Raw genomic sequence first — 20991 nt, forward strand, 5'->3', positions numbered from 1 at the left:
AACCCTAGTTTCATGTTTCGCTATAGAAATAAAAGGGACATACACCATAACATTCCCGATGACCATGCTGGGGGATCTGTTTCACTTGTCCATGGCTACCGCCCAAAAGTGTCACTGTAGCAGCACCGTGGGCTGGTTGTGTGGGCAGATCTGCTGATGGCGTGAGTGCATTACAGTAGTGACCAGGAGGATCACATGTATGGGGTGAGAGGGAGTGCATAGGGAGAGATGAGGAGGCGCTTGGCACTATTAGGGTGTAGCCACATGCCCCAATTTTAAAATTGAGAATGTTAGAAGCAGATGCATTATTTTCATAATGCATGAAGAGCAAACTGCACTGGGCCCTGAGGGTGTAAGGAGCCCTTTACTGGACACTTGGGACTAAGAGAGAAGGAATGTAACCACTCAGCAATTGAAGAAGAGGGACCCAGCTTCTAATTGGCCACTCGCATGAAATAATGCCCTCCATCCATTCTATATAATAGGATAAACCCACTATATGTTCTTATCACACTTAAGCTGGGGCAGCAGGGTGGCTAAGTAGTTAGCACTTCTGTCTTACAGCACTGGGGTCATGAGTTCAATTCCCGACCATGGCCTTATATGTAAGGAGTTTGTATGTTCTCCCCGTGTTTGTGTGGGTTTCCTTCGGGTGCACCAGTTTCCTCCCACACTCCAAAAACATACTGGTAGGTTAATTGGCTGCTAACAAATTGACCAGTGATCTCCTGCCTAATACCAGTGGCTTCATTATGTAAATAAGATGGACAAGATGAATGATCTAGCACCTTAATACTACGCGGGTGATTTTGTTGTAGCCACGCTCCTCATTCACTCTGGTTAGCCCTGCCCCCTCTTTCCAGATATTCTGATCTCTCAGCTGGCAATTTAATGGCATGAAGGTTGATTTTATGGGGGGGGGGGGTGATTGCCCCAATCGCCCCCTCCCCCCTGGCTCCACCAGTGTTAAGTGGCTCTAAACCTATTGGCTGCTAACACACTTTTGAGCACAGGTTTCAGAAACGAGTTGGATTTGTATATGTTGGAACTATTCTAAAGTTCTGTGCGTCAGCTATCCGATTCGATTAACAAACTAAAATATAAACACATCTAAGAAAGTGACTTCTTCCTTCTCTCCACCCTTTCCTCTGAACGATAAGTGTCATACATTTTACTGCAAAAATTATTCCACTGACAGTGTTACTGTCTTCTTACTAAATATTCCATCCGTGCACTGTGAATCCACTTATAGAGGAATACTCATCTGCACAACATGAAATTCTTCACCTTGTAGTAACTCATGAGGAGGTAAGGATCTAACTCCTAGTCAACTATCCAGAGGATAAGATTAGACTATTGACTACATCAAACTCATTTAGGACCTTCGTCCATGTCTATAATGTATCAAGGTATCTGTAACAATAGACATATCTATGAAGCTCCTTAAATGTATTTTGGTCTAGCCTGGACTGAGTGGGATTTAGACACACTCAATGGAGTATGAAGTGGTCCCTGATTGTAATCGCATGCTCTGCTCCCTAATGCTTTGCAACTGCTCCTTACAAATTACAGTACAATCCTTTAGATTGTACGCTCCTTTGAGCAGGGTCATCTCTCCTCCTGTCTTCACCACTGTTAACTCTGCTCTCCAGCTACCTTGCCCTCCTCCTCTAGGACCTTCTTCTCCCTGTTCCCTCTTGCTCCCTCCTCTCCACTCTGGGGGTTTCCCTGCCATCCGTGCCCTCTTGGGCTCCGCCGTATGTGGAACCTTCCCCTCTCCCCTCCCCTGCCCCTCTAGCTGTGCTTTGAGGTCACTGAGTTACTGTGCGTTTTGTTTACTGTATCGTGCTGTCTCACCTTTGTATTGTAATTTTGTTTGTCCCTGTACGGCGCTACGGATACCTAGTGGCGCCCTATAAATAAAAATTAATAATAATAATAATACAGTGAATTCTCGAGTAGGCAGCACGGTGGCTCAGTGGTTAGCACTTCTGCCTCACAGCACTGGGGTCATGAGTTTGATTACCGACCATGGCCTTAGCTGTGTGAAGTTTGTATGTTCTTCCTGTGTTTGCGTGGGTTTCCTCCAGGTGCTCCGGTCTCCTCCGACACTCCAAAAACATACTGGTAGGTGAATTGACCTCTCTCTCTCTCTTTCTCTCTTTCTCTTTCTCTCTCTCTCTCTTTCTCTCTCTTTCTCTCTTTCTCTTTCTCTCTCCTCTCTTTCTCTCTCTCTTTCTCTCTCTTTCTCTCTCTCTCTCTTTCTCTCTCTCTTTCTCTCTTTCTCTTTCTCTCTCTCTCTCTCTCTCTCTCTCTTTCTCTCTTTCTCTCTCTTTCTCTCTTTCTCTCTCTTTCTCTCTTCTTTCTCTCTCTTTCTCTCTCTTTCTCTCTCTTTCTCTCTCCTTTCTCTCTCTCTCTCTCTTCTCTCTCTTTCTCTCTCTCTCTTTCTCTCTCTCTCTTTCTCCTCTCTTCTCTCTTTCTCTCTCTCTCTTTCTCTCTCTCTCTTTCTCTCTCTCCTCTTTCTCCTCTCTCTCTTTCTCTCTCTCTCTTTCTCTCTCTCTCTCTCTCTCGCTCTCTTTCGCTCGCTCTCTTCTCTCGCTCTCTCTCTTTCTCTCTCTCGCTCGCTCTCTTTCTCTCGCTCTCTCTCGCTCGCTCTCGCGCTCGCTCTCTCGCTCTCTCTCGGAATTTAGACTGTAAGCTCTATTGGGGCAGGGATTGAAGTGAGTTCTCTGTACAGTGCTGCGGAATTAGTGGCACTCTATAAATAGCTGCTGGTGATGATGAGCAGTTAATCTGAGATCAGTTTGCTTTTGTGAATGACAAGAACACTTGCATTAAGAAGCTGCTATGTACTCATGGCTGTCCTGTAGATGGGATGAGGTTTGCAGTGATGGCAGTGTGATGTCCCTTCTGATATAGTGGAGTTACTATGAAGGGGCACTATAGGTAGAGTGTGCTCGGCAGGGCCGGATTAACCCGAAGTCTAACTGGGCTACAGCCCAGGGGCTTTGGGCATCCAGGGGCCCTTGAGAGTGCTCAGCGGCATTATTGATCGGGCGGGAGCGCCCCCGGCCTGATCAATGCTGCTGAGCCGGTCACTGTAGTCCAGGGGTGGGCAAACCTGTCCTCAAGGGCCATATCCAGTTCATGTTTTTAGGATTTCTGTCTGTAGAAACAGGTGGGATAATTACTGACCCAGCCAAATAGATTAACTCAAATCCTAAAATCCTAAAAAATCCTAAAAACATGAACTGGATATGGCCCTTGAGGACAGGTTTGCCCACCCCTGCTGTAGTCCTTCCCCGGCGCTCAGTAATCTCCTTACTGAGGAAGTCTCGTGAGTCTCACTCTCACGAGGTCTCCTCAGTAAGGAGCATACAGCGTGCCGCGGAAGGACTACAGGGACCGGAGGAGAACAGAAAGAGTTAAGTGCTTGGGGAAGGACAGCGGGTGGTTCTCAGGGGAGGGCGGCTCTCAGGGGAGGGGGCCTCACGGGGGAATGGTGGCCCCCTTAGCCCAGGGGCCTCCATTCCCTTAATCCAGCCCTGGTGCTCGGGCATTAATGATATGATAGCTGGGAGTATTACTGCTATCTGCTGGGGGCTATGCTGATAACTATTGGGAAACCATACTGGTATAACCGAATATGTTCTAGTGCTAATAGAAAAAACAATGATGTTTTATTTTAGGGCCCAGTGAAGTACACCGCATAAACTTATCCCCCTCAGCATGTTTATTGATGTGCACAACAAGTCTCTTTTCTGGGGATCCTTGGGTTGGTGAAACAACCTGAAATTCACTGCATAGGACAACTGCTCCTATTGAGTTCTGAAATGTCCCATTTAGTTTAACACTCTATCTGTTCTGGTTACAAATGGGGATTATTGAGTCAGCAATCTATCAATATAGTTCTAAACCAGGAAAACCTTATAGAACTAACAATTGGAGTTGTAGCCCAAACTTGTGAGATATTTCCTAATCTCTTTGGTGAATTCAGCCCTCATGTTCACAGTAGATCCTATTATGCAAATATACCCTGGCTACAGGCAAGTCGGTAACAACTCCAAGTAATTTCAGGCTGTTTTTTTTATGTCCCCTAAATGGTTATTAAATGTTTGTGACTCTGTTACGCATAAACCATCAATGCTTTTTCTAATCAATAGATTGATTTGTAATATCACTTTCATAGAAAGGTTTCTGTCTGGTTCTGGGATAGTTACCTAATTCCTGGACACTTCAAACCCAGCCACACGACAAACTTACAATTGAACTAATCTGTATCCATGGCTAATTAAGGAATGTTTTCTCAAGCCTTGGATAATGGACACAGTTTAGATAATTTCCTAGAAAACTCTCTATCCTGATTAAGCGGTATCAATCATAAAGAGTATATTTATATTAGGATTGGTTCAGAAAATCTTGCTGACATTAAAACCCACAGTGTTTCTATTTCCCATGTCATACTGTTGCAATTATCTGCCAGGTTAGCACAACTGGTTACCTCTTATATAATGCAAATTCTTCATTTAATTGGCAGGGGAATTTAAAAATATTTAACAAATAGAGTGATTGCAGGTATCTCAAGAATCAACTGATACAGACTTGCATATTAAATAGATGGGCCGCGTTCTGAAACGCAAGTGTCCCCAGTGACCGGTGAAATTTGAATGATTTGGGTCATTGATACAAGTTGTTACCCTGGAGATGAGTTCTGCGTAAAGCTGGATAAGCTGAAGCTTGGTATTGCTTATTTCAGTACTACCTGACGGCTGGAACAATCCATAGCCGTTCTCACCTCCCAAGCTGCCTCCTCTGTTTCCAATAGAGCAGAGCGAGGGTCCTCTTCTGAGCATGTGCGGTCCAGCAGAAAAGGTGTAGGGTCTTTGGAGGGGGTGATCCAAAATTGCCAGGCCACTTTCACCTACAGTTGCATAGTCACGGCACCTGTCATGGTTGCACTTCTGCTACCTGATGCAGCTGTGACCAGGGGCAGAACAGTCATTGACAACTAGAGATGGTCACTGACCCCCGTGTTTTGGTTTTGGATTCGGTTTTGGATCTGGATTACCGTCGTGTTTTGGTTTTGGTTTTGGTTTTGCAAAACCGCCATTGCGTGTTTTGGTTTTGGTTTTGTTTGGTTTTGTTTTGCTATTTTTTGGGAAAATCCATGTTTTTGGGCCTAAATTAACCCAATTTAGTGCTCCAACTGTTTTAGAGACAAGTAATCTAATTGTTGAGGTAATAAATCATCCAAAAAAACAGTTTAATTCTTCGTTGGTAGGCCTATTCTACACACAAAACAGATTGTCTTCCTCTCCATCTATGCATATTGGCAATGCAGCCATCGTCTTTGAATGTATATTACACCCTACACTTATAGTTAAATATGTAAAGAAATGGAAAAAGCCAGTTTGCTTTCTGTCTCTCAAGGCCCCCCTCCACTTGTATAAAATAGCAAAAAATTCAGCCATTATAGACTGTACAATATTAATTGACATGGAGAAAGCCAGTTTGGTTTCTGTCTCTCTAGGCCCCCCTCCACTTGTATAAAATACTAAAAAATTCAGCCATTATAGACTGTACAATATTAATTGACATGGAGAAAGACAGTTTGGGGTCACTCTGTCTCTCTAGGCCCCCCTCCACTTGTATAAAATACCAAAAAATTCAGCCATTATAGACTGTACAATATTAATTGACATGGAGAAAGCCAGTTTGGTTTCTGTCTCTCTAGCCCCCCCTCCACTTGTATAAAATACTAAAAAATTCAGCCATTATAGACTGTACAATATTAATTGACATGGAGAAAGACAGTTTGGGGTCACTCTGTCTCTCTAGGCCCCCCTCCACTTGTATAAAATACCAAAAAATTCAGCCATTATAGACTGTACAATATTAATTGACATGGAGAAAGCCAGTTTGGTTTCTGTCTCTCTAGGCCCCCCTCCACTTGTATAAAATACTAAAAAATTCAGCCATTATAGACTGTACAATATTAATTGACATGGAGAAAGACAGTTTGGGGTCACTCTGTCTCTCTAGGCCCCCCTCCACTTGTATAAAATACCAAAAAATTCAGCCATTATAGACTGTACAATATTAATTGACATGGAGAAAGCCAGTTTGGTTTCTGTCTCTCTAGGCCCCCCTCCACTTGTATAAAATACTAAAAAATTCAGCCATTATAGACTGTACAATATTATGAAAAATGGACAAAGCCAGTTTAGGGTCACTCTGTCTATGACACCCTACCCTTAAGGATAAATTGCCCTAACAGCAGCCTTTCAAGATGGTATGTGATATGGAAATGCCACAAGTCCCTTTCCTCTTTGGGGGTAGATTGCACCCTACACTTACATAGAAAGTTTTAAAAAGATGTTATCGGCATCATCTTCAGCTTCATCCTCACCCTCATCAGTGTGTACGTCATCATCACAGACTATCAATTCATCGCCGCTTGAATCCGCCATTAGAGAACAGTCAGTGCTTGGATGTCTTGGATGGTGAAGGCCTTCCTCGTGGAAGATGTAGTTCATTTTTATAAACATCATTTTCTCCACATTTTTGGGAAGTAACCTTCTACGGCGATCACTGACTAAGTTCCCTGCTGTGCTGAACACTCGTTCAGAGTACACACTGGAGGGTGGGCAGCTTAGGTATTGCAAAGCAAGTTTGTACATGGGTTTCCAAATGGCTTGCTTTTCTTCCCAGTAAGGAAAGGGACTGTCTGACATTTCCATATCAACTACCTCTTGAAAGTAATCCTCCACCATCCTTTGCATGTTTATACTCATATTGGATGGACTTATGGGCAAAGTGACACTTTTTTTTGAAAAATCCTTCAAACCAGCCCAGATGTTAAATTGTTCTCGTCTGCCCCCTGTGTCTTCCCTGCTTCTTTTTTGGAAATTTAATTTTTTACGAGCAACAGCTTGAGAAAGTGAAGGAGGACACGTCGTCAAGCCGAGGCCCAGTTCAGCGGCCAACTTGCTGAGCAATAGCTCCTTGCAAAAGTTCACATCTCGCTCATTTACAAGTAAAGACTCAATGTAGGTTTTAAACCTTGGATCAAGCACAGTGGCCAAAACGTACTGATCCGAGTTCAAGATCTTAATAACTCGAGGATCATTGTGAAGCGAATTAAGTACTTGATCGACAAGGCCAACATACTTTGCTGAATTGCTTGCTTTCAGCTCCTCCTTCATTTTCTCAAGCTGCTTTTCCAATAGTCTAATTAAAGGAATGACTTGGCTCAAACTAGCAGAGTCTGCACTGACCTCACATGTCACAACTTCAAATGGTTTCAGCACCTTGCACAGCACTGAAAGGATTCCCCACTGTGCAAGAGTGAAATACATCCCCCCTCCTTTCCCAATGTCATGACTTGTGCAATATGCTTGGATGGCTTTGCGCTGTTCCTCCATCCTCTGAAGCATGTACAGGGTGGAATTCCACCGAGTTACCACCTCTTGCTTAAGTTGGTGGCAGGGCAAGTTAAACTGCTCTTGGAGCTGCTGTAATCTCCTACATGCTGTGGCTGAATGCCTGAAATGGCCTGAAATTTTACGGGCCACCGAAAGCATCTCCTGCACCTCACGGTTATTTCGTAGGAAGCTCTGCACCACCAAGTTGATGGTGTGAGCAAAACAGGGAATATGTTGGAAATCACCCAGCTGTAATGCTCGCACTATATTGTTGGCGTTATCTGAAATGACATACCCTGGGGAGAGTCCGAGTGGTATAAGCCATGCATCAATCACATCTCTCAGTTTGCGTAACAAATTGTCAGCCGTATGCCTGTTAGTGAAGCCGGTGATACAAAGAGTGGCCTGCCTGTGACAAATGTTACGTAGTGGTGTACATGCTGCTGCTGTTCCTGCTGGTGAAGGTGAATGACCAACCCAGTGGGCTGTCACAGTCATATAGTCTTTGGTTTGGCCACTTCCACTTGTCCACATATCTGTGGTTAAGTGAACAGTGGGCAGAATGGCATTTTTCAGCGCAATCTCTACATTTTTACACACTTTTTGGTATAGTTGTGGAATAGCTTTACGGGAGAAATGGTGTCGCGATGGAATTCTGTAACGCGGACACAAAACCTCAATTAACTGTGAAAAACCAGCTGCGTTTATTGTGGAGATTGGACGCAGATCTAACACTAACATTGCAGCCATGGCGTCTGTGATTCGCTTGGCGACTGGGTGACTGCTGTCATATTTGCTTCCCCTCGCAAATGATTGTTTCACAGTTAATTGCTGAAATGTAGGACTGCTCATTTTATTCACCTGCCTCTGGGATGACGATTCACCCCCAGCAGCAGCAACAGCAGCAGCAGGACTAACGCTTTCTTCAGAGGAATCAATAATAGTGCCGGAGTCATCCAGCCTTAAGTGGGATGCCGGGCTAACTCCGAGCGCTACTGAGGATATTGATGAGGATGGTGTGGTGGGTGTATTTTGTAGCCGTCGGTATGTCGGTGAGCGGAGGGTCTTAGCTGATGAGGGAGTGCTTGTATTCTTTTGGGAAGAACTTTCAGCTTTTCCCAACACTTTGCCATGAACTCTCGTTAAATGGCGTAACATAGACGAGGTTCCAAGATGGTTAAGGTCCCTCCCTCGACTGACTGTGGCTTCACATACACTACAAATGGCTATACAATTGTTGTCTGGATTTGGGTAGAAATAATTCCACACATAAGAAGTGGATTTTTTTGTTTTATGCCCAGGCATGACAATGGCCTTTTTCTTGTCACGTGCCAGAACTGCTGCCACTGGTGCAGGACTTACACAAACAACCTCATCCTCATCAACATCCTCATTAGCGCCCTCGTCGCCTACACAAATCTCCCCCTCATCCTCTTCTAATTCCAAAGTGGCATCCTCAATTTGGGTATCACCGGCTACACTCGGGCTATTAAGGCACACATCAGCAGAATGCTCACGATTAGACATCCCACTGTTGGATGGACTCTCCACAGGGATTGTTGTCATTTGTGAATCAGAGCAAATATTCTCCTGTAATGCCTCACTGGTATCTTGCAGCTCAGCTTTGACGCGTAACAGTAGTTGTGCACCAATTGTAGCCTGGGTAACTTTTTGGGATCTGCCACTAATAGCCAAAGGTGAAGGCCTCATTCTCTCTTTGCCACTGCGTGTGTAGAATGGCATGCTTGCAATTTTTTTTTTATCGTCACTTAACTTTTGCTCAGTTACACTTCTTTTTCGCTTCAATACAGTAAATTTTTTTTTGGTTTTTGTTTTTTGCACTAATTTGAAAACACTCTGTTGTTTGACATCGCCTTGGCCAGATGACGTACTGGGAACACTAACATCAGAACTGGTGACAGAACCTGGTTGCTCATTTAGATCATATGTGGACTGCTTTGAATCCATTCTGAGCGCAAACCACTGAGGAGTGCTAAAAATTATTGAGTAGATACTGCTGACAGATATGACTTTTGACAGCCAGAAATATTAATGCACAATTAGGGAGGACACCCCAAAAACACTGAGGAGTGCTAAAAATTATTGAGTAGATACTGCTGACAGATATGACTTTTGACAGCCAGAAATATTAATGCACAATTAGGGAGGACACCCCAAAAACACTGAGGAGTGCTACAAATTATTGAGTAGATACTGCTGACAGATATGACTTTTGACAGCCAGAAATATTAATGCACAATTAGGGAGGACACCCCAAAAACACTGAGGAGTGCTACAAATTATTGAGTAGATACTGCTGACAGATATGACTTTTGACAGCCAGAAATATTAATGCACAATTAGGGAGGACACCCCAAAAACACTGAGGAGTGCTACAAATTATTGAGTAGATACTGCTGACAGATATGACTTTTGACAGCCAGAAATATTAATGCACAATTAGGGAGGACACCCCAAAAACACTGAGGAGTGCTAAAAATTATTGAGTAGATACTGCTGACAGATATGACTTTTGACAGCCAGAAATATTAATGCACAATTAGGGAGGACACCCCAAAAACACTGAGGAGTGCTACAAATTATTGAGTAGATACTGCTGACAGATATGACTTTTGACAGCCAGAAATATTAATGCACAATTAGGGAGGACACCCCAAAAACACTGAGAAGTGCTAAAAATTATTGAGTAGATACTGCTGACAGATATGACTTTTGACAGCCAGAAATATTAATGCACAATTAGGGAGGACACCCCAAAAACACTGAGGAGTGCTACAAATTATTGAGTAGATACTGCTGACAGATATGACTTTTGACAGCCAGAAATATTAATGCACAATTAGGGAGGACACCCCAAAAACACTGAGGAGTGCTAAAAATTATTGAGTAGATACTGCTGACAGATATGACTTTTGACAGCCAGAAATATTAATGCACAATTAGGGAGGACACCCCAAAAACACTGAGGAGTGCTAAAAATTATTGAGTAGATACTGCTGACAGATATGACTTTTGACAGCCAGAAATATTAATGCACAATTAGGGAGGACACCCCAAAAACACTGAGGAGTGCTACAAATTATTGAGTAGATACTGCTGACAGATATGACTTTTGACAGCCAGAAATATTAATGCACAATTATGGGGGACACCCCAAAAGCGCTGGGGAGTGCCAAATATGAAGAAAAAATAATAAACCTCTATCCTCCTCTCTGCACTAGCGATTTTGGTTAGAGCAATTGCAAGAACAATATGGTATTCTCTGTCCCTGCTCTAATTAGCCTATGACTACACCCTGCTCTCTCCCTCTGTCAAATGGCGATGGATTGCTGTGGAGGCGTGTATTTATAAAGTTGAAGTATCGCGAGAACCGAGTCCCGAGATCCGACGACGTCACAATGACGTTCGGCCTCGATTTGGATTCGGAATGGGCGGGAGAGTACCGAGCTGCTCAGCTCGGTACTCGGATACCCAAAGTTCGGGTGGGTTCGGTTCTCGGAGAACCGGACCCGCCCATCTCTATTGACAACACTACAGGCCAAGATATTCTGCACATGACGAAGTTTTCGTTTTCCAAAATTGATCTTCAAACATTCCCGGTTATTCAAGGAGACTCGATTACTACATAGTTGGTACAAAATAAATTGTGCCCGTAATTTGTATCTTTACAGCTCTGACTGAATCAATCTATAATGCATGTATTTAAAAAGAAGTAACTATTGCTCTGATGTGCTACTTACCCATTACTATTATCTTTTATTTATAAAGCGCTGACCTATAGGCAGTAGGTAAAGATGGCCCTGTCCAAATGAGCTTACATCTAAGGTATGTGGGAACACGTGATACAGAAGGTGGTGGAATGACAATAATAGCTGCTGGTGGGGAAAGTGTGTGTGGCTATTGCAATGCAGATAAAAATCCCCCAGCAAAGGAGCTGCTATTTGTATTTGTACATAAAATTGCAGACCTATCAGTTGCACACATTTGCAAATATATGACAAGCCACAAACCCTGTCATGGCGCTGTTGCTAATAGAGTGGTCCTAACTCTAAACAATGAGAGTCCCTATTTTTGGGCCATGTGTTTTTAATTTGAGAGCTAACTTACCAGGAGGTACCCCAGAAAGCCTCCAAATGGCAATACAGCCCCAGCACTCCCCCTCAGCTACTGACACCAACATGCCTCTCAAACAAATAAAACAGAAGTATAAGGTGCTTAATAAATTTATAGGTTCATAGCAGGTGCTTGAAAGGGTGGGGGTACTGCCCTTGCAATGCAGCAACATTCTCAGCCTCTAATCATAAAGCAGCCAGCGTCCACTGGCACATCTGTGCCGCTACTGCTGGGGTGTCGTGGTTGGAATGGTGACAGATGTGATGGAGGCACAAAACATGAACTAGTCACTGTTTAAATCTTAACAGTCAGCTGCTGTCAACCATAACTGTCCTTCACTATTTATCCCAAATAAACCTCCCTCATCATCTGGCTCCAGAGAAGTCTGTTACCCCCATGCCACATGGGCACGCTGGTGGCCACATGGGCACGCTGGTGGCCACATGAGCACGCTGGTGGCCACATGAGCACGCTGGTGGCCACCTTGAGCAGCTGTGTGTAGCCCGGTGTTTTCCTCCCGTGCTGGAAACCTGTTACCTGTGTTCGGCAGCTGCTGTTACCGACGAGGCATTAGTGGTTATTCATGGGAAAAAAGCAAACAGAACTCAGAGTTATTACATTAAATGATGGTAAATAACAACACACCTAAAAAATAAATATTCCAAAGAAATGTGACCCTGTCAACTTTTGGAGGGAAGAACCAATGGGAAGCAAGAACCACATCCTTCGTTCCCTGGATATGGGCTTCTGAGGACTCCATTGACTGTGACTCTTATAGTGACTGCTGGATGAAAGTTTATGTACACAGTGTTTATTCATGATGAAGTCTATTCCTATATTTTATGACTACCATATAAAGCCGTGGCTTCTACTTTTTATTTGGATAATTAGTTGGTGATACTGAACCAAGGTCCTTTTCTCTGTGTTACAGTTTTAAAAGTTAATTTATTAAATATCATTCATTTATAAGTAACATTTATAAATATTAATTCACTTCTAAGCCCAAGATGGGTAACAGGGCTCTTGAACAAAATACATTTTGTTCCTCGAAAATCTAAAATCAAAGTAAAAGGCTTGTGTGCTTATGTGTAGTAGGGTAATCAGCGACAGAGGATCAGGATAGTTATCTTTCTGGAAATGTACCTGTTTCATTATCTGTGTAAACATGTTGTATAAGATGTTGTCATTTAGAGAAAATTAAGCTCTCACCTTCTCATCTGCAATGTTGGCCACACACCATACAATGCATCGCTACAGTCTGATCATTGGATGAGCAATTTTGGAAAGCCACAATAGCCAATCACTGTGCATTCATGTCAACCAACCTAGATTTTCAGTCTCTAAAGCAAACTGTACCAAATGTTATTGCTTTAAAGGGAGCTGTGTATTGTACATTGAACTTTTTCAATTAGGTCACAAATGATCATATTGATTATTTTAATCCAAACTGTCTCTAATTTGTCATGTGTTTTGTTGCTATTCAATCTGCCAGCTGGTTACAAATCATCTGATTGCAGAAGATGTAATTTTGATTGGACCAGGAGGGTGCCTGAATCAGACTCTGTGCTGTCATTGGTTGAAAGGTAATATTGTGCCCATTGTGTGATTCAGAGCTTTCATCCATCTACTTTAGACAAATGAGCACAGTTTTAGCCAGTGTGACTAGCTTTGGGGCTACAAGGATGTCTGTTTAGCAACTACAAATGTGATGCAAAAAAAACTTAGATTTCATTGTCCCTTATGAAGCCAAATACATGGAAGACATTGCAGGAAGCAGATAGAATGTATTTACCTGAGCACTAACCTGATTTACTAAATATTCAATGCAGTTCATATTATGGGCCTCATTTAGAGTCAGACGCAATGTGCGTCTAAAATGCAAACTCAGGAGCAACTGCGGGAACTGGCCGCAGCTTGGCAGAGTATTACCAGTGGGATGCAACCCAAGTTGCGTCCCACTCGTAATACCCTACCGAGCTGCGTCCAGTTCCCGCAGATAGCTAACTACTTGCCACCTCATTCCTGAAGCACTTTCTGTCTTTTCTGATGTGTGTTCTGTCTGTGTCTTAATCCGTCTAGGGTGGTCTTTGTGGGTAGACATCCATAGTAACTTAATTATTCACGTTCATGCCTATATAACTCGACATTCCACCCTTTCCCTCGTACCGAGACACAAGCTGTCGCAAGTGTACACTGCATATGAAAATCAGACGGAACTGGTTCTTACTGCGCCTGCGTGTCAGTGGAAATGTGCACGATGCACCTGAAACAGACTTTGCATCCAACTCTAATAGAGATCCTATGTGACACCTGATCACCACACAATAGGTAAAAAGGAAAAATGTGGTATATATGTATAGTACATTGTGTGTTGTCTCCAAACCAAAGCTGCCTGCGAAGGACAATCCTAATGTGCCCCATTCTAGAGGAACCAAGTTCTACTTCTGAGGCCCCTAAAATATATCACATTATCCATAATTGTTTAATTCAATCAATTTGGTGTTTTTTTTAAAATATAAATCTATATGATGTATAAAATGTGATTTTTCTCTTACAGAGGACTTTTAGCATTCACAAATAGTGATATAAAAGCCTTACACTAACAATCACAGGAGGTTTTGTTTCCATAATCACACATATATAAGCACATTTACTGTCTCCCTAATAAAGTGCCCTATTTAATATGTATATTTTGAATAGGCTGTTTAATCTTAACTGTGCAGTAGAACATGATGCAGGATTGCTTTGCAGTCTAAACAATAATGATCATTATAGTGTATGATTTGCAGGAGACATGATGATTTTGTATAACTTACCTGTCTGTTAAGCATTCCTGTAATCATACACTCCGGAATGGTTTTGTTATATAATAAACATTAAATGCATCAGAAATCCAGGCAGCATAAACTGAATAACATTAAGGAGAGGATCAGTCAATTTTATGTACTATGTTTCCACGCCCAATACGGCCTTCCTCAAGATACCTATAATTCGCTTGATTTATGACCTAACTTGCAATTTACATCTATTAGCTTAATTGTTAGGAGCACTTTTACTTACCTGGGCGAGGTTCCCTAATATACAACGCACTTAATTTATGATCCTGTTCCAAAGCGTTGTGCGGTTCACGTTTCATTCCCCTCATTCCACAGGCAGTCAGAGCTATTTGAATTCTCTAAATATTAGCCTCATGGATATAATTTCCTAAAAGGCTTCCCAGTCCTGTGCCGTAAATCACCACAGCTTATCTTCAGAGCGTTACAGCAATTCCATTGCTCACCCTATTGGTTTAGCACTGCGTGTTTGGCACAGAAAACCTAAATCATTCCTAATGCCTAACTACTGCTGTGCAAATTATCTGTTATTATTTAGACCTATCCCTCCTGCAAGCTTGGACCCCCAGCTAAATGCTAGTGTTTTCTTCCAGCTCTCTCTGATTTTCTAGTTTATTGTGACAATACTCACCCACCGAGGACGGTATCTCGATTTTTGACTGCTATGCTAAGCACAGATCACTCTATAGAAATATTTTTGTATTGAATTAAGTGATAAGAGACAGCAATTTAACATTTTTAAGGCGATAATTGAAAGCTGATCTCACCGTGCTTCTCTTTGAGACGTTTAAAGGGAACACAATAGCTTAATACGCTGTAGAACATTGTAAATAACTTAATGAATAGTATTTAGAGTATATTCTGCAAATCTGCTCTGAATCTTTTAATTGATCCCTCCAAAAAACATATTTTATTTTTATCAGACAGCAGTCTACTGCTGAAATGTCAGATCTGAAACTCGGATTCCTCCTGACCCAATATGAAATAGTTTAGTGTGCTAAGGAAAGGGATTGGCTATTACTTATTATCTTCTGGTCTGAAATATCTAGCTGATGAAAGAGAGTGGATTCCAACAGGGCCCCTGCTTGCTGGAACATAAAGGAATCCCTTACACCAGCATTTCTGAAAATGGCGACCAGGACTGAGCTCTGTCTATTGAACTGGGATTGTTACAGCCATCTGGGCCAAATCCATCACACATATATTAATGGGCAGTAGTTTTAAATACGGTCTTTCTTTTTCTAATTCTACTATAATACACATTTCTTAAAGATATCTAACAAATCTAAGGTCTAAAAACCTGCAGCATTTTCCGTATGACACAAAGCTTCTGTGTGAACACTCAAGCAGAGCTGTTGTGCATCCATTTATCAATGCTTAGCCTGTGATAGTGAATCCCGAGGTTTTCCTGAGCAACCCAGTAAAATAAAGCAATGTTTTTTTTTTCTATTATTTTCATAACCCAGTTTTGAATTGATTTGGTTCTCGTTGAAAGGCACTAAGCACTGTACATCGCTGCGGAATTAGTGGCGCTATATAAAGATCTGATGATGATAATGATGATAAGCACCCGCAGTGCAGGACCGTGCAATATGGTTGGAGGAAGCTCCTAAATTGCTACTTAAATACCAGCCAGCTGTGAGCAATACCGGGACCCGGTATTCGGCGGAAACCACAAGAAGGAGGTTAGGTTATCTACACTGCAATCAGAATGAGTGTAGGGGGCAGATTTATATACATCACAGCCTAACTACAATGGGTGATTTATTGGTCTTGCCACAAAGCGGGTATTTAAAAATGTTTTGTTTACTGTCATAATCTGCAAGTATGGATTGGAAAGCACATTTGTGGTTGGGATCGTATGGTTAATCAATTGGTTGGGAGGGAGGGCTGCCATCCCACACGCTACATTGTTTGCCCTTGTAGTGTGTAGGATGTTGTTGTACAGTACACGGAGAGATGCTGAGATGAGGTAACGGAGGAAGAACAGAGGTTTTCACATAGTCGCAATCAGCCCCCACTTATTTAACCACTTCACTGCCGCAAGGGCTAGGGATGGGGGGCCTGGCCCCTCTGGCAGGGTAAGGAGTTTTAATTAACTGCAAAATCAGGACACAATGCTGCATTCTCTTTGGCACATGTGTTGTCTGCATACACTTAACCTATTTTCACTCGTCGAATTTCAATTTCTAGGTTTTTAATGCATGTGTTCTTACAGATCCATATTGGAAGCATGTATATGAATGACCCAGCCTCTACAAGCCTTCTAATGCTGGCTCTTTGTGTATTGGCGATGGTGGGGCCCACTGGTGTATCACTGTGCTGAATGGATAAATTACATCAATATTACAATTCGAAGGGATTATGTTATAGGTGAAACTACATCATATAAAACCATATTTCTGAATACAGTGGTGTAATTGTAATATAAAATATAAGCAAATGACCGGGACAAATCACATATATGTCCACAATCTTCCCGTATCTAGGTGGGAGTGATGCACGAAGTAGATGGATAGGATATATAGACAGTGTCCATTTATTATTATTTTAGCATCACCAGATCACTGTAGTCCTTCTTATTGCGTGTAACATATTGCATCAATTTTCTTGGGTGTGTGTAAAATCCGTCTCACTTTAGAGCAATAGACTTGCAGAAATGAGATGTTGATACATATCATGAAAATACACTTTCTCATTCAGATAGAGCATCAGCATTTGTACTATGCAATAAAATAAATGAAGCTTCGCCTTTGATCAGGCCGTATTAAACCACTTCATGGCCCGTGGATCCTGACATGCGTTTAAGGTGATATATATATATATATATATATATATATATATATATATATATATATATATATATATATATATATATATATATATATATATATATATATATCTATATCTCTATGTGTGTGTGTGTGTGTGTGTGTGTGTGTGTGTGTGTGTTACCACCCCATACCCATCAACAATGAACTGAATAGGGTCTTCGTGTGGACTGCAAATAATAAAATAACAAGGAAACAGATCATTCATAGTCAGAGTTGTAAATTCATTTTATTGGGACAATTTAATGCTTTGCAAATGTACAGTGTATGCTCTCTGCTCTCCCTGCAGCCTGGTCTTCATAAAACAATAAGCTGCTCGTTTGGTGGGTTCATTTTACGTTGATTTTCGAGTGGTCGCGGTCTGTGTTTCTTGCTTCTAGAACATTAGGGGTCAAATATCCACTCGACGGGAATTTGATCTCTTTTCACGGCTAAGAGTAGGAGTTATGTTAGTTTTCCAAACAAACAGGAATGCGTAGGATGGGGATTGCTTTGAGTACAAAATAATGAATCTTAACTGTGGGCTGTTCATTTATCTCAATCTCCCATATTTGCAATACATTGCAAGTAACTGTCCCCACAGATCTGCCAAAGTCCATAAATAAAATAAATCATTTTTTAATATCATTATTATTCTTTTTATTTAACCCTACATAATACTGTGGGCCATACCCTGTAAACGAAAAAGCCCTTCTAAATAATGTTGTTTTTTTTAAGCTTGAAAACATTGGGCTATTATTTTTTTCTTTTTTACATTGTGATTGTCATTTTTTTTTTTCTTATTTTTTTATTTGTTTTTTTTTTCCCTAAAATTGTTACGCTTTGAATTCCAAATGTACATCTAATATACAAATTGTCATTTAAGAATTACAATGAAAGCCACACAAACTATGAACCAAGCAGAAAACGTGAAGAGTGTTATTGCCAACACATAGAAATGTAAAAAGACTCCTCACAGGTTTAAAAATGTTTGGACTGATGAACTTGTGGGCTACATAACTAGCAAGATATTTGAATGTGCGTTCATTTCAAAAAAGCATGTTCATATGATGCAGCTTGTGTTGGGCCATCTGAAACAATGCATTCATCTTCTAGTTGATTGGACTACTGAAACAAATACACTACAATTCAGATATATTTTATTCTAAATACTGCTGGAATGGTACTAGACAATTAAAAAAAAAAAAAAAACTTTTCAAAATGTCAAATGCCCATTGTGATACACTACATTTTTGATTCATTTGATTTACAATTTGCTGTCTTATTGAACCCTTACATAAACTACAAACACCAGCCACACACACTACTGTTGAGGACTAATCTCTCATCTATCTCAGACCATAATGTACAAGGGTGGAAATGTAGCCACAATGGACCTAAATCATTCTTCCAAGTTTGAGTAAATTTCACATATTCACATAAATACATTAAGACAAGGATAAATAATTAATGGTACAAAAAAAAGTTATGTTGCGCTTGAAATAATAAATACATGTTACTTAGTTGAATGTAATTCCAACGTCACTAAATAATTCATAAATAAACATTTCTGAAATAAGTTTATATGCAAGTCCCTTCCCCCATCAAACCAATTGGTAAAATTATAAAAAATAAAAAAAAACACTTTCCGCATGACAATCGCTAATGCTAATTCCTAGTAGACTTACCTTCAAGTACATCATTTTATATAGTTTTTTGTGCCTTGCTTCGCAGTTTATTGCACTGTCATGCTTAAAATACTTCTAAGAACTTCTTTTCATTGACTTTTACGAGTTGCAGAAAGAAACGGGGCTGCTTAATGGTAAAACATTCCTTTAAACTGTTGGCACTCAGAATAAGGTACATTAACAATTTCTTTCAGAAAAAAAGTGAGGTAATTAAAAGGAGCACAGTTAGATTCTTTCTTTCTCTCTCTCTCTCTCTCTCTCTCTTCATCCCACGTGTAGTTACAAATGCGTTAGTTTGGGCGCTTCTTGCATCCTTCCCTGAGTCGTGTGATGAGAAGTTAGGTCTGTGTATGTGGGATGTGGGTCACAAGGTCCATGGTGATGGTTGCCTGGAATCTGTGCGGCGCAGCTGTAGTCCACACTGGCAGATGACGGGTGAGAGAGATGACCGACATTAAACATAGGACCAGAGGCTGGCATGGAATCAACAAAGTTCCCTCCAACATAAACAGGGCTGCCCTGCAAATTGGGATTGGCAAAGCCGCCGTTACTCTGCATGGTGTGATGGTCATACTCAGCACCAGGGTACCTTTTCTGCTGGGGTAAACAGCTGCTGAGAGGGGCTGTGTAAGCAGCCAGCCCATACATGTTTTGCTGTGATTTGGCAAACGATGTTGGCGACGGAGCATCGTAGCTAAGACTATTAACAGTCGGTAGCTGACTTGAATATCCTACATGATTTGGTCCACTCAGTGGCGGACTGCGGTCTGGAGACTGCCCTGCTGGAGAGTGCATGATCCCTTTAGCTTTCTGGTCCTTCTTGTACTTCATTCTGCGGTTCTGGAACCAGATCTTGATCTGGCGCTCGGTTAGGTTCAGCAGATTGGCCATTTCCACTCTGCGTGGGCGACAGAGATAGCGGTTGAAGTGAAACTCTTTTTCCAACTCCACCAGTTGCGCGCTGGTGTACGCGGTGCGCACTCTCTTGGATGCGGGGCCTGTGGGGCTCTTTTCCTCGCAGTTCTCTCCTGAGCCTGAATAGGGAATCAAAACACAAACATTAATACTTGTATATAAGACCGCTAAGGACACTGATCAGACAACGCAGAACAGGACAATAAAGTCCAAGTAGATACACAGGGGCTTTCAGTTATGCTTCAATTTCCTTAGAACATGACGAAATATCGTTAACCCTGTATTTTAAAATGTGCAGAATATTTCTTTAGCAAAGTGTTAATTATTAACTGCACCCCTCCCCCCACCGTTTATGCTATTTACCTATGTCAAATATCCCCAAACTGTAGAAATGCAAAAACAAGTGAATAATGAAGCAATACAGTGTTGTCTGTCTCCTCCAGCTTAATACACTTGTATATGTGAAGTTTCTGATTTCATTTTATTGACAAAATGACCAGGTGGTTTTATTCTATTTGAGAAGTACTCTAAATATACCGAATAAAGGATGACAGTTATTTGCACAAGAGGGCACAGATGACACGTTGTGAAATATGATGGTGGATTGTACTTCGCTATCTTATTTGTCTATGTGTATGTATGTATGTATATATATATATATATATATATATATATATATATATATATATATATATATATATATATATAATTATATGTATTTCAAAACCAATTTATATTCAGACTACAATGTGCCAAATTAGAGAGAACCATGGAAAGTTGAACATGAATTGTGTTGAATAATTAGTTATAGGATCTGCCAGCTGAGGACATAGGGTACAAATGAGCTGTTTAAATACCGGATGCTATGTTTTTCTCTACCCCGCCCTCTACCTCTCTCCCCCTGTTTCATCACACATTCACCCCAATCTCTGGGACTCCCTGAATGTATATGCCTCCATCTCTGTACCATCTCACAGGCCCTGCCTATTCTTCAACTTATCAGTGGAACTACCCCTATACTAAATGCAGTGTTAAGCTGGAATTTGTGCTGAGAGCCATTAATCTGTTCATTAGCAGATTCCCTCACCATCCATGGGTCTCAATTTGGTTTAATGTCCTTGTTGGAAGGTTAGGTCTGTAGAGTACACTATGTGGCCTATACATAGTTTTCCTCATATGGAAATAA

At 41.4% G+C, this 20991-nt stretch overlaps 1 protein-coding gene across 2 annotated transcripts in view; it reads right to left on the reverse strand.

The window, feature by feature from the left end:
- Positions 1–17904: 17904 nt before the first annotated feature.
- Positions 17905–20991, reverse strand: part of HOXD3 (homeobox D3) — a 35147-nt gene continuing 32060 nt past the window's right edge. For both annotated transcript variants that reach the window (XM_075180567.1, XM_075180568.1), the window contains exon 5: positions 17905–19924. In XM_075180567.1, coding sequence (XP_075036668.1) covers positions 19170–19924 — 755 coding nt within the window. In that variant the 3' untranslated portion in view covers positions 17905–19169. The remainder of the gene's footprint in view (positions 19925–20991) is intronic.

Source organism: Mixophyes fleayi, chromosome 7 (genome assembly GCF_038048845.1).
Source record: "Mixophyes fleayi isolate aMixFle1 chromosome 7, aMixFle1.hap1, whole genome shotgun sequence".
NCBI classification, from domain to species: domain Eukaryota; kingdom Metazoa; phylum Chordata; class Amphibia; order Anura; family Limnodynastidae; genus Mixophyes; species Mixophyes fleayi.